A 14,674-nucleotide genomic window follows, 5' to 3' on the forward strand; every position below is an offset into this window, starting at 1 on the left:
AATCTTCTCTGATAGTAAAACGTTAATTGAGAAACGTATATTACCATTCATTGAAGAAGCCCTAATAATTAATAGCCCAAAAAGGTCCTGCCAGAAGATTCAGTTACTGATATTTTCACTCTTTGTTAACAAGCAGTTGCATTAATTAATAATGGTCGTGCACGCCGAAGAATCGAGCTCGTTAACTTGAGGGGCGTTTAACTTATACGCGCCTTTATAAGTGGTTGAGGTGGCGATAGGTTTGACCACTTTTCCAGCTCTCGATAAAACGTAGATAAACGTAGACATTGTAGACAAATGATGGATGAATTATTCAAACATAAAAACTTCAGTGTAGTAAGCACTCGGCCCGCAACTGGCGTTATTTGGACAAGTCTCATGGCGTAATCACACCAAACGCAATAACCGGAAACAAGAAAAGTGCATCTCTTCTTCTTGGGTTTCACGTTGCAATACCGTTAAAGGTAAAGACACACACAGAACGAAACAAATTATACATCTTTCATTGATACTTATCGCCACGTATATTTTAAAGGCCCAATTTACATATTTGATTGAGAGATGCTTATTCAACTCACGTTGCTGCGGCATTTATGGTATCTTGTCGAAATCATGGGAGCCCGCTAAAGGGGTGATAAACAAAACAGGTTTTTTAATAATCATGTAAAAACTAAAACGGAAGTTTAATTTAAAAAGAAAATTCTTCGCTCCCTGTATAATGTAAAATTTAATGGCCCTCCCCTATAAATTAAAAAAATTGAATGTGCAATTTGTCATAAAGTGGCGCCACCACCCAGTAACTATGACGTCATTCAGACGCAAAATTTGAACCGGAGCAATTTCACTCAATAATTTTTTTAATTATGATGATTATCTCTGAGCAGGTTTTAAATCAGTATAATAACAACTATAAAGTAATGACGTAATAACAGACCCTTGTACTCGACTCCGCAATTTTAAATTAGTCGCGCACATATACGCTTTCAAGGCTCGAAATATGCGTATTTCTTAAGGGGACAACGCCGATGCGCGGAACCCCGTAAAACCGTTCCCAAGGGGCTCTAATCGTAAATGTCACCAAGTTATTACCGAGCTAAGGTCGCTGATGGTATAACTTTTTGCCGCAAATCCATTAGCGAAGCGGCGGTAATTGGGTTTTAATGGATATATGCGTTCATATATTTTCTACTCTCCCAGGGAGAGAAAATGAATTTTGCGTGTCTACCAATTGGAAAAAAATTGTGAACGTTGTGGATCATTATACAGTATCCCAGCTACTGTGTGAAGATAAAAAAATGAAATTGCAGTCCTAACTTCTGTGGCTCTTAATCCCCAAGTGAACACAAGAGAAATATCAGGATGATCAGGAATTTCTCATATGAGCGAGTGGAGAATGCTGAGGATGCATAAGTTTCATTCTTATCATATCTTTTTACACCAATAGCTCCATGAGGAAGATTTGCAAAATCGTTTAGACTTTTGTAAGTGGGCATCTGAACAGATAAAAAGAAATCCATTGTTTTCCATTTTTTTTCTATTCTGTATTATTCTCTAACGAGCCATCGTTTACAAACCATGGACAGTTAATAGGCGGAACATACATTACTGGAGTGTTGAAAGTTCGCATTGGCTTCGACAAGTTAAGCACCAGTGTCCTTGGACCGTCAACGTGTGGTGTGGAATCATTGGCAGTAACTTATCGGTTCCCACATAAGTCAAGGCAACTTAAATTGTGAATTGTACCGGAATATTTAGGAAAATGAATTGCTCATATTACTCCAGGACAAACTTAGAAGTGTGTCAGAATATGTGGTTTTAACTTCACGTTGTCCGGCTCTCTATTTTGCAGTGTCATGGGAAGTTCTTAATCGTAATTTTAACGGTCGATGGATCGGCAGATCAGGCCCGTTGAATTGGCCTGCTAGATCTCCAGATCTTACTTCACCGGATTTCTTTTTGTGGGGATATCTCAAAGATCAGGTTTATAAAGAAATACCAATGACACGTGAGGATATGATTCAGCAAATTATAAACGCTTGTGTCAATATTTCAGGAGACATTTCATAGATATGAAGAGTCCTTTAAAACATTGATACATAAGTGTACTGAAATTCGGGGACACCATTTCGAATATTTACTTTAAATGAAAGCCATGCAAAAATTCACATTTCCATTAAGTTTAAAGCAGATATCATTAAACCTTTCGGTAATTCGTAAGTGAAAGAGAAATTGAATTATGTTAATTGCGGTGTTTTCTAACATGAATCGAAAAAAATATTTCAGACAAATTTTTCTTATTTTTAGCCGTATTATCTGTATCTGTAAAAAAAATAGAGGATGCCATTTGAGATTAAAAAACTTACCCCCTCCCCACCCACACAAAGGACGGAGGGGAAGCAACTTTACCAATACATTTCCCTTTTAGAGTAATTAAAGTTTAATACTAAACATTTCTTTAGAATGCCAAATATTTGAGATATTTTGATATTCCAGGTCAAATGTTACACCCTGTATACAGCGTGCCAGAACGAACCACCCTCGATATTTCGGTCCCTACAGCAAATATATAAATATGCAAATACACGTCGATTTTATTTTCAAGAGGGACGTTTTTTAAATCGGTTTTCTATTAAATTGCATGCACCCTCTAGCAGGGGTGGGAACCATTAAAATCTTAAATGGGAAAAGGGGTTGAGTTATACCTCATTCGAAAGGTCTTTTAATTACCTTTCCAAATGTTCCTATTTTTTTTCTCATTGAAAGGTTTTCAAAAAATCATGTCCAAGCTATAAACAAACTTGCTTACATATCAACTATATTACGGAAAAAATGTTTATTAAAATTTTAAGTGCTTAAAGTGCTATTCGTTATTTTCTATACAGTAATAAAGCCTATATTGTCGCAGTGTACCAATCAGCCATCATATAACCCATTCATAGATTCTTTCTATTCCGAGTACCCTCGAAGGACATACACACCCACCAAAATTTCATTGTCTTGCATCCCATTTGGTCACTTTTTGCCAACGGTGGAATCTGCGGTAATTCAGCAAATAAATACCTGAGGACCTATAATTTTTTGTCGGCGGTTTTACCCGACTCAAAGAGGCGAAACGATGCCCGAGGAGTTTTTGGCTAGTCGGTCAGTACCTCGAGTCAGCCAACCTGTATTTAAAACGTTTAGGGTTCGCTGCTTGATCCCAAGAGAAAACTTATTCTTCACTAGTTTTACAACGTTTAAAGCTCTGAGTGAACTGAAACACAAAACGAAATTAATTAGAATTGTGTATTTAAATTTTCTTAATTGTTTTTGCGGAAAATTAGGATTTGGGTTTCAAAAACCACTGCCACACCGATTCGTTCTATAAGGGGGCAACAATGTGCTTTGCCTCAGTGTATACACAGAGCGCTTATTCTTCAGTCAAGTCTAATTTTGAAATATTATGGTCATGGTTTCTCCTCGAGGACTACCTGTAGTTAAGGCCACAATGCAGCAAAAATTGCTGTGTAACTACAGTTTACCTTTGCCTGTTGTATGCTCGTTATGGACAGGCTTAAGGACACAAAAGACCATCTTCAACTCTGCTTTATAATCCACGTCTCACTTCGATTTTTATCGCACAAAAAATTCCTATTTTAGCACCGATCTTGGGGGTAACATACTCGCTGTGTGGTCCTCTATCTAATGATTTGAGCCCCATCGTCTTTGTTTTAGTCGCGGGCATGTGGGTGGTCCACTGCCAATTTAAACCCCCAAAGTCACACAACACATCAGAGTTTCTTTGTTTCTGTTTAATAAAACCCCGAACATTGTAACTCCAAATCGAATTATACGATTGAAGTCCTTTCGGATGTCTTGTGCCGCGGCTCGTTAGCGGGCAGTGAAAGGACAGGTATCGGTCAGACCTCCGAAGCCATCAAAATTTAATGTGTTTCTCGGTCACAATTAACTTCTAATATGATAACGTCCATGTCGGCGGAGAGGCTTTTACAATACCACATCGTTTATGAAGGGGTTTGGAGGCTCAGAAATACAAATATAGATATGTCTTTTTTAAATAATTAAAAGTATTGAACGTTCGTTATTTGGTTTACAAGTAGTGAACACTGGGCCTCTTGTGGCGTCATAATGGGGATGTGGCAAGTTAGGCTATGACAGGAATTTTAAAAAACCAGGAAGAATGTAGGCAACCAGACAATCAACTCTCGCCACTTTTGACATTTGAATTCTTTATTTTACAACCAAATTAGTTCCACGAAACTGAAAAATCTTCCATGAGAATCACGCATTCCTAATACCTCGTTGTCTAGCCTCCCATCCCATGATTTGTGGCCCTTAAATTCAGGTAGGTATTATTTTTAGAACAAGCTTCTGGTGTCCACTATTCTAGGATATAGCCGCAGCTTCTGGTCTTATTCATCCCTAGATGAGAAGATTAAAGAATATTTATGAAGGGTTTAGAACCCGCGTTATGCCCTTAAGCCTCTAATGTACGTGTTTTCAAAACGCTTAATATTTATATTGTGTAATAAGACTATTCCGTAATATTAAGAATGCTGGGAAGTTAATGCGACCGCGCCATAAGTCTTAAAACTGAAGCGCGGCTTATCTAAATGCGCGCCGGAAGAATTTTAATGGCTTAACATTCCGACACAAAGGGCCAATTTACGTATACGGTCGACTTTAGAGTTGTTTGAGTTTGTAGTTGTCGCCAGTTTACATCAGAGGGTGAGAATTGACGCGCTGAACAGGTGCAGGGGCAATAGAAGATTATAGGCGCCATCGACACCATACACGGTGTGTACGCAACTTTGCTCCACTTTAACCGACCTCGTATCTTTTATGGTTATCAAGAATCCTATGGTTAAGCTCCAGAAACAGGCATACTATAATAAACAATTAAATAATAAATAAATAATTAATTTAAATAAAAAAAACATCCTTTCCATGTGTCGCATAGGAACTTATTGGTCTCCTGCTGCTTAATCACACACTTCAAAGGAATTTCTTTGATAACACTAATTGCCCCTGAGTTACTATTGCAGTAATTAGAAAGGCTCTTATCAGGGTATCACATAAACTAATGCTCCATAAACTCAATCCGGTTTCTAAACCCAAAAGTGAAGACCGCAGCAGCTGTATTAAGGGGCCTCTCTGATGTAATCTTAGACTGCGATGGGCGTGAGATTCAGGTTGATTTATCCTGTGGTTTTAGAAATTTAAATACCCTTCTGATAGATTATTTATAAATACTTCGGACGCTTCTTTAAACGTGCCAAATGTATGTTAAGTAAAAGCAATGTGCTACCCAGATGGGTGTTGGAATTGCTCAAACAATATTGTCCCTTTTTCTTGGAAAGAGGCACTATGCTTGCAAGCAGCACTAATGCCACTTCTCTTTCGTCCCTTATCGTCAATTTAAGCTATTTTTTCGTTAATTTAAGCTTATTATTTCAAATTTACCGTCTCAAACAGTGTGACGGGACTGTGACAGTTATCAGATTTTTGACAAGTGCTGTTAAGGAGAGTTTGTTCAGAAAGCTGAACTAGGTGCCAAGCAATAGTATTGAAAATAACCATGCACTCGCACCATCTTTATTTCTTTACTTTAAAATGTTAAGACTTTTCCCAACCCTCGCAGGAACCGTTTCGGAAAGGTTCGCGAATCTTCCCAATTTATTCATACGGTTCTCGGTTCGCGAATGGGTTCGAACAAACCTTTAATTCTCTATTGTAGATTAAACCAAATTAATGATTGGATTAAATAACGGGATTAAATCAAATTTATGAGCATCGGGCTCTCTACTATAGAACATCTATGTTTAGAAATATGAGTTCGCATATAAGGTGCTATTAAATCCAAAGTTTACCACCCGCATATGTACACAAACCATCATGCATGGGAGTATTGCACTTTTCTGCATACAAACCGCTTTGCTTGATGCAGACGGGCATTTAATGCTTCACGACATTCCTTTGTAAACAAAACTTTGTAACTTTTATACTATTTGAGTCAGCACTAACAATGCCATTGTCTAATGTGTAATACTTTGTAGAAGCAGATTCTTTCATCGGATTTCTTCTCTTCCATTGTTAATGGCCGAACCGTAATGTTTGTACGAGCTGACCTTAAGCGGTCAAGTACCATCTTAACCCAGAAAACATTCCAGCAGGCTAATTTGTAAAGTCAACTTTATGTGCATCAAACGACGTTACATATTTTCGGAGTTCGTGAGTTAATATTTGGTTTTCGACGGCACGGGCCCCAATAGCCGGATACAAATAACCGGCCAAAATCAGCTTCATCCGCAGTAATCAATATTTATTATTACTAAACAATGCAAACGTTGGTTTATCCAACGACTTCCTATGCAATATGCGGCTGCAGGATGTATGTGCTTTTAATATTTATGTAAATAAACAACGAAAACAGCCAAGACTTATCGACGAGTTAAAACTCCTATTCATCTTACACCGAAACGAAATGTAAAGACCGTTAAACATTAAAGCAATTAGTGCAAGAAATGATAGTTTTGCATGAATTTGAAGTTTAAATTACGCGCCTCTAAAAGAAATGTTAATTAGTTTTCGTAAAAATATCATCTGGGTAGGTATTTGTCGTTTTAATGGGGCAATCAAAAAAGATGGAGAATGATTTGAATTTAAAACTGACGAATTTGGAGTGGGAAGATTGGCGGAAAACAATTGAACAACGGACATCATTTGAGGGTCAATAAGAATTGAGGGTCTAGTCACATGAGGATCTGTTGAAAATGGCCGTGCTTACAGGTGTTTCAGAATCGAATTCTTCACGGGGTTCTCTCAGTCTGAGAAATTGTTAAATTGTGAGGAGGTGAGTACCAACTAATCTTAAGATTGTCCGAAATTAGCGGCTAAATGGTGGATATTACAGTGGAACGAAATCATTTTCTAGAATTTGTCCAAAAATTTGGTTAAACGCGTGATTTTTAACAGGCGTTGGGCACTTCTAAAAGCAACGTAACAAGCAAATGCTTAAAAAGTTCATCATAAAATCAAAAACTTCCTTCGCATAATTAAATCGACATTTCCTTCACGGTGTAATAGGCCGAAACGTCGCTCCTTCGAATTTGTATCTGTTCGTTATGGCGACTTCAGATGAGAAATAAATGATCGGTTGTGCCTAGGTCAACCCCTGTAGCTACAACTAAGTAAGATAGTAATACCCGACGATTTGAGTTTGCTTTTTATATTACCGCAGTGGTGTTAAAGTGTAATTTGAAGGATGTAGCTATTTTTTGCTTCGTGAGCAATTGCGATGTATCGGTGGCTTTGGTTTAATCAGAAAGCTCCTGTTGTTCGGATTAAGCTCTTCCCATCTGAGGGCAATTTGACAACAATTACCAACTTGCTCATCTGAACTCGTGGTTACGGTGGTTGTAATAACGGTGAAAGTGTGTTTTTTTCCAAATTCTGCAAACTCGAACTGGCGCGAGTCAACTACAACTGCGGAGAATACCCCCGAGCCTTGCTACACCTCGAGGACTACATCAGCGAGAACTCCGGTCAAGTTTCGCTAAAATTGCAGTTATTAGCTGAGGTACTAAACACCTAAAAAGTCCCTCTTAACTACTATAACGGTTATTAAAACCACAGATTTATGCCCAACTGGACGAACCTGACGGAGTTTTAGGAGTGGAACCTTTATTGCCATGTGAACCCTCGTTGGAGTAGAAACTGCTATCTTTGGAGGTAGCTGGCAAGCTAAATGACGTGGTCGCTATTTATGAACACAAACCCAGGACACTTAAGCTCCAACACATTCGGGTGATTGATTTCACCTTTGATTGTCTTGAATAACCCTAAAATACTTTGCAGGGGCTAATGTAATGCTATTTGGATTTGGACAAGGTAAACACAGCTGTTTATTGCTTAGAAGGAATCTCGAAGTTGCAACCGAAATTCGGGAATATGCTGTTAGATATGCAGGCGGAAGCCCTTAGGTGATTAGACAATTATGATGACTTAGAGACTTTACTCGACAAGTACAAGGATTGTAAAGAGTAGAAGGTGCAAGTCGGCAAGAGTTTAATTTGCATTAAAAAAAGGTATGCCCAACAAAAATCTTCAAAAGGACCCATTTAAGATTTTTCGCAGGACAAAGAAATGAACTTAAACAGATCCTAAACGAAATAAAAAGATAGCAAGTCGATTGTCTTGGAGCTGCCAGTCTTGAATAAGGAGCTTATCATCACGGTTACAACTACATTAGCCATCTACACCGCTTCACAGAGCTGGCGCAGCTAGAAAAAGCTCTTTTTGACCGCTTTTTGAAGCCCAGTGATTCGAAATATACAGAATCTATCTTGAGCAAACTAAGTAACGAGTAGCAGTTGAGGATTAAAGTGGTTCAGGAGAGAATGCGTATGGTGGAGCCGCTGCTCTGCCTCAGAAGAGTTATCTTAAATTTAAACAAAACCATCGCGTAGTTGAAGCTCTTCAAGCGGTGCCTTTCTTGGATAAATTACTAGGAGAAACGTGACTACAGAGCATTAATATTGCCAGAACTGCAGGGGTGCGACATAGATAATCATAGAAATCATTCTTCAAATTTAATGATATTTCTTTAAGTTTACCAACAACTTTATAGATATGTACGTGATGGATGCAAACAGGTACAATTCCCCGAAACTATTTGTTAAAAAGACGAAACTGGACTGCCAGCGGGAACACGAAGACACAAGGGAGGACAAACTGTATTGACATAGCCAGCAAACGCGAGATCAGCCCGAATCTTGAATAATAATTCAACCAGTTGTTCGTTCGAATAAGACAATAGTCGTTTGAGTGAGACGAAAAGTGTATGAATTAATTCACGAGTAATCCATATGTTGTCCTGATCGACAATAATCTTTCTTTACAAAATCATCCAAAGACGTATCGGTTTTTGTTTTACAAGACAAGACCGTATTTAAATGTGCTTTTCTTTATAATCACAACCAGGTACATATGCATGCCTGTACAATTTATTAGCCAATCTTGGACACTTGATTTATATACCCTTAAGGAGCGCATGTTGAAAATTCAATTACCGATGGCGACTTTGAGTTATAATTGAAATCCCGGTGGTATAAAAAAAATTAGTCCTGACTAGAGGAGGCACTTATCTCGTTACAGTACCCGCTCGCATGGTGTCGGTAATTGTGGTCCGGTTTATGAGGATTTATGTATTTTTTGCACCTCGGCGTGCGCTGAGAGTGTTTAGATTGGACCACCCAGTGAAAATGGTAAATTGGATATTCCCTTTGCTTTGAAGTAGTTTTTTCTTTTAATTTTTAAACATTTCTGTTGTTAAGGCAAGGACAACACGGGAGACTCATGAAGAGTTTTAAGGGAGAGAGGAACTGTTAAACTGTAGTTTTAACATAGTCGCTATGATCACGTTGGAAAACTCACAATTCCCATATTGTTTGCCTCCCAACAGTCATTTTGAATTTGAATTTTGACATGCTTGACTCCGCATACGTAGATTTCTTTATTTCGTCAAAAATTTTAGTTTATGAGTTTTTATTTCGATTTTTTTTTCACAAAGCAGAAACATGAATTTTAAGTAATTCGGAAGAATTTGGCCTGCCTCTTTCTGATAGTCAAAACGCCAATTTTTGCCTGCAATAACTAAGAATCAATGCTAATCAATGGCGGAACACGTGCCATTCAAGTCAAACATCTGAATTTAAAGGATTTTTTAAACACGTGTTCGTCTTCAACTTATTCATAACAATTGAGGCTTTGCTTGCCAGTCCATTAATGAAACGGTGTTCATAAAGCTTTAAACATAAAGAGAGCTCTAGGACATATCCCATCAGGTTCTATAGAGACCTAAGACATTAGATGAGGCCCCGAAGGCTACATCAGGTTGCGTGTAGTTGCTTATAAGGTATGTGCAATTGGATTTGGAATATATTAGATGCATCTTAGGATAGATTAATGTGTTATCGTGTGATGGAAGCTTGTTTTGTAACCAAAATGAGTGATTTACAATTACTCAACGATAGTCGGTTATAACACCCCTATTAAGTTAAGAGAAATTCAAATTCACATTTAATTTTAAGAAACATATTAATTTTCATATTACCTTTGAATTTTATAATTTTTCGAATTGGGTTAACGTACATTCGATTGTGTTAATACAAATAAGCTATTAATCGCGGGCTGTTTATTTGATTAAGATTGATTTAGCCCAGACTGCCCAGTAACACAATTAGAACATCTCTGTTTCTTTGAAAAAAAGGCGAGTTTTATCTTTAAATCGGTCGATTCATTCATCAAGTCTTTTTAAAATTAATGTTTCTAGTTATCTTTAAAATAACTTTTCTATAGGAAAACAAATAACCTTAAGGAAACTCGATTTTCGTGGAGCTATTTACGTTGCTGTATAAACACGTGGAACGTGGCTTCTTTGACTGTACGCACCAACATGAGAGAATTGATTTACTCAGGTGTTAAATGAAAATTGGTAAAATTTTGGCATGACACACCTTCGCTTTTCTGACGACCAAAACACCGATTTTCTCTGTCGTAACAAAGGTTCAATGCTACTGTTTATCCAATAACCAGTGTCGGAACACATCCCATTCAAAATATCGGAGTAGTCAAAAATCTTAATTTAGAGAAATTTTTAAATTAGTAACGAAAATCTCTGGTATGGCTAGCTCTAAGGAAAGGGAAATTCCGTGGGGGTTGTTTGCGTTACTAAATAAACGCATAGAACGTCTCTTTTTCGACTGTACGCACCTACGTGCGAGAACTGATTTATTCTGGCGCTAAATGAGAATTCTATCGTTGAAAAGCAAATTCTGGTGATTTTCGAATATCAACTCTCCAGAAACAAAGAAATCTCGTTAAAACTTTTGAAGTTCCGCCCGAATGGCTTCGCATCGTTTCCTTGCAACAAGCCTGAAAAATTGCATTTAATTTGGTCCTGCGACCTCTTGCTGGGGCCCGTAACAGGCGGAACCACCTGATGTCCGTCCTCTTTGTTAATCTGCACGCAAAGGGTCGAATATAAAACGCCATTTTTCTCATGCAGACGAAATCAAACTCCCCTTGTTCTTCATTTCACGAGACCTCTCAACTTTTGTTCCAACAACAATCGGGCCCCTCGCCTTCAGGTCCTGCTTTGACCGCAGTTTTATATGCGTTTAACTGTATACAAAACCACCAATGAATGAAGATAAATAGTACCAGTGGCACAATTTCTAAGACAAACATGCAAAGAAATAAACGGACCTATACCGGTTATCGCATCAGGTGTACTTATGGGTCAATAAGAGAGTTTGTTTGCGCTTAAGAGAGGTGTCCCAAAAAATACATTAATGGTGACCAGTTTAGTCGAGACTTGGGACTCCTGATGGTATTTTTAATGAGAAATCTGCACTCACCGACTTCGTCGCCCGAACACCAACTCCATTAAAAAAAGTTCGCACTGATACGGGAATGAAAGTTCGCTGGCTCGCGCCAAACGTTGGTACCGCGTCCGGTACCACCGAAAATTACAGCTTCCACGAAGACGGCCGCGGGAAGACTCATCCGATGCTGCTCCGAAAGCTGGACCGTACCCGGTACTCACTACTACGGCGAAGGCCTCAGGCCAATGATACGAAAGGGCTGATTCGGATGTGGGTACGTACGACCATAATGCGGAGGCGGTGCCGGTGGCCTCGACGACCAGGTCCAAGACTTTTATGTAATTTTTTTGAAGATACGGACCGTAGCCTGGCAACATGAACTTTCATGGAAAACATAACAAACATGAAAACGAACGTGTTTAAAGCGCTGTGGAGCGGAGGGAAATAAAGTTATCCAGGGTGTGCTCCAGTGGTGCTTATTCTAGTTCTCCTAGAGCTGCTTCAAGGAGGTTTCTACCTAAGACAAATAACTCGTTTATTGCAAACTAATTTTTCCTTTTCACGAATGATTGTTGATGTGAAATATAAAATGTTGTCGTGACAATCTAGGCTGTTTTTTAACACACATTTATTAATAAATTTTAGGTTTTTTCAGGCGGAAATGATAGTATCCAGATTGAAACGCAGAGGAAGCGCGTTATCGGACCGTTTCCCACTCCTACGACGATCCCGTGTAATAAATAACCAATTCTCGTTATCTAAAATGGCACAATTATATCCTTTATATGTTTATTTGACTATGATAATTCCTTGTGATTCCGAAACGGGTTTCCACGTTATTTGGGTTAACCCGCACGATGATTAAATATTCCACTTTTATTAAACGTTTTTCCATCTTTTCTTATTCACTTATCCAACAAAAGACTATTTTCTCGGATAAGACAGTTTTATTTATATCAACTCTTCTGGTCTATTATCGTCCATTGATGAATATCAATTTATCAATCGTTTTTTGTCACCCTTTTTTAGATCTTTGTTAATGATATGTAGTCACCAAGGGCTCATTGGACGTGATTTTTTAGCTCTTCGAAAACAACGCTCGAACTAATCACTGGAATTCACAAAAAGCCAGGGGCGTTTTGGTCATGTACGAATTTCCAATAGTATTTTACCAATTTGGTAATAACTTTCTTTAAAAAATTGCTAATCTAAAAATACCACTTCTACGCCAATGAGATTTTTTGGTGAAGTAGTTTCAAGAGTGTTTTTGTTTGTTGTGATATTAAAGGTCGGAACTGTTATATAAAACCAGAGACGCACTGGTCAAGCAAAAAATTTCTCATATAATTTTACCGATTTACTCATAATTTTCTTTACAAAATTGAAAGGCCAAAATTACCATTAATGTACTAATAAGATAATAGGTGAAAATAGTAGCTTTAAGTGTGTTTTTATCTTAGGGAATTGGTGGTCAGAGGTAACATAAAGTCAGAGGCGTCCTGATTGTGTAATTATCCCCAAATATAATTATACCAATTAAGTCACAATTTTCTTTAAAAAATTGATAAACCGAATATACTACTACTACACCAATGAAAATATATGTCAAAGTAGCATTGAAAATGTTTTTCACCTTGGGATATTGATAATTAGAAGCAAAAAAAAGTAAAGGCGTACTGCGTTGCGAGACTTTCGTTATTTGCAATGCCTGAAACATCATACATTCATGAAGCCATTTATCTCCACTTCCACGCCAACTTTGCTTCTACAGATAATTTATAATTTTTTAGAGCCGAAATTCAAATCATAGAGAAACCCAATTTTTAATATCCGAAAAACTCCAAATTTTAATATACCACTTCTAGGGGCATCATTTACAAATTTATACAGGGTGTTTCAGAACTATGGGATCAAAGTTCTAGGGATTGTTCAGTGCAACAATAAATGATATCTGAGTATAAGAAGCCGTGTACATAAATGTGTCCCTAAGGCACTATGGCTTTATGATGATTTAAGATAGTTATGTGCAAAAATGTTTTTTTCAAGTTTTAGTACGTTTCATTTTAATTTATTTGTAAAAATGACGCTACGGTAATTTTTCAAAATGTCGTGCTTGAACTTCATTGCATCTCTTTAAACGATGATGGTTTCTGCAAACTTGGCTAAAATTTAATTACTAGTTTTTAATGATTTCAAATGTCTTAGTGATTAGTGCAATCAGGTCTTCCTCTGTTTTCACTGGCGTTTCATAAACCAGAGACTTTATATATCCCCACAAAAAGAAATCTAAAGATGTTAGATCGGGCAACCTAAGAGGCCACGGAGCTGGACCACTTCTGCAGATCGAATGTTGTCCGAGTTGACAAAGTTCAAGGACGATATTTTGAACAATTACTGTAGTGTTATTTTGTATAAACAAATTAAAATAAAACGTACTAAAACTCGATAAAACACATTTCTGCACATAACTGTCTTAAAACATCATAAGGCCGTAGCGCCTTAGGGAAACATTTGTGGTCATGCGTTCTTACACTCAGACGCCTACTATCGTTACACCGAACAATCTTTAGAAGTTTGATCCCATCTGCTAAAACCCTATTCATAATGTTTTTGCTTAAGCGAGAGCTCATACAGAAGTGCAAATTTGAAAGTTATCCATTGACATGTTCACTTCGCCAAAATCTCTGCAACATGAGCAGAAGTTGCGACATATAATTATCATTTTTTTAGTGAGGCCTTTTATGGGTTCTCGTTTATTTTCTATGGTAACTTTCTGAAAGAATATATTAAGAATCCTAAATGACTAATTTACAGACTTATAAACACCCTCGTATTGTTTAAGCCGAACTTTCTACATTTAGCAAAACAAAAATGAAAATATGACAACGTCCTGGAAAGAAAACTGGTTGGCAATTTGTTCCGAAAATTTTAGTTATTAACTATTGTGAAACTTGGAATTGAGCTGCTGTGATGTTTAAATTGTGTAGATTGTCATTTCTTCATCATTATTTAATTTGAGTTAATGATGAACGAAAATCGTGTATAATTATACAAACCAATTTTTCACAATTAAACTGAAAGAACCATGAATTTGAGGACGTTCAATATTTATTTGAAGCTTTAAAATCCACAACATATAATAGAAAATTCTATAGTAATATCATAGGTAAACAACCAGTGATGCACTCTGAATATTGTTTGATGTATGATTATTGCCTAGTATAGACCAATAAATGGTGAAGGAGGTGTATACTACAGTATAACCAAGTAACCCCCAATAAAACATT

General features: G+C 37.4%; 1 protein-coding gene across 1 annotated transcript in view; it reads right to left on the bottom strand.

Annotated features, from left to right (window-relative positions):
- The window catches only part of Ppn (Papilin), a 55,047-nt gene extending 43,419 nt beyond the window's left edge, over positions 1–11,628 (bottom strand). The window contains exon 1 of the mRNA XM_066388754.1: positions 11,421–11,628. Within this exon, the coding sequence (XP_066244851.1) occupies positions 11,421–11,449 (29 nt within the window). The 5' untranslated portion in view covers positions 11,450–11,628. The remainder of the gene's footprint in view (positions 1–11,420) is intronic.
- Positions 11,629–14,674: the final 3,046 nt, after the last annotated feature.

Source organism: Euwallacea similis, chromosome 4 (genome assembly GCF_039881205.1).
Source record: "Euwallacea similis isolate ESF13 chromosome 4, ESF131.1, whole genome shotgun sequence".
Lineage (NCBI taxonomy): Eukaryota > Metazoa > Arthropoda > Insecta > Coleoptera > Curculionidae > Euwallacea > Euwallacea similis.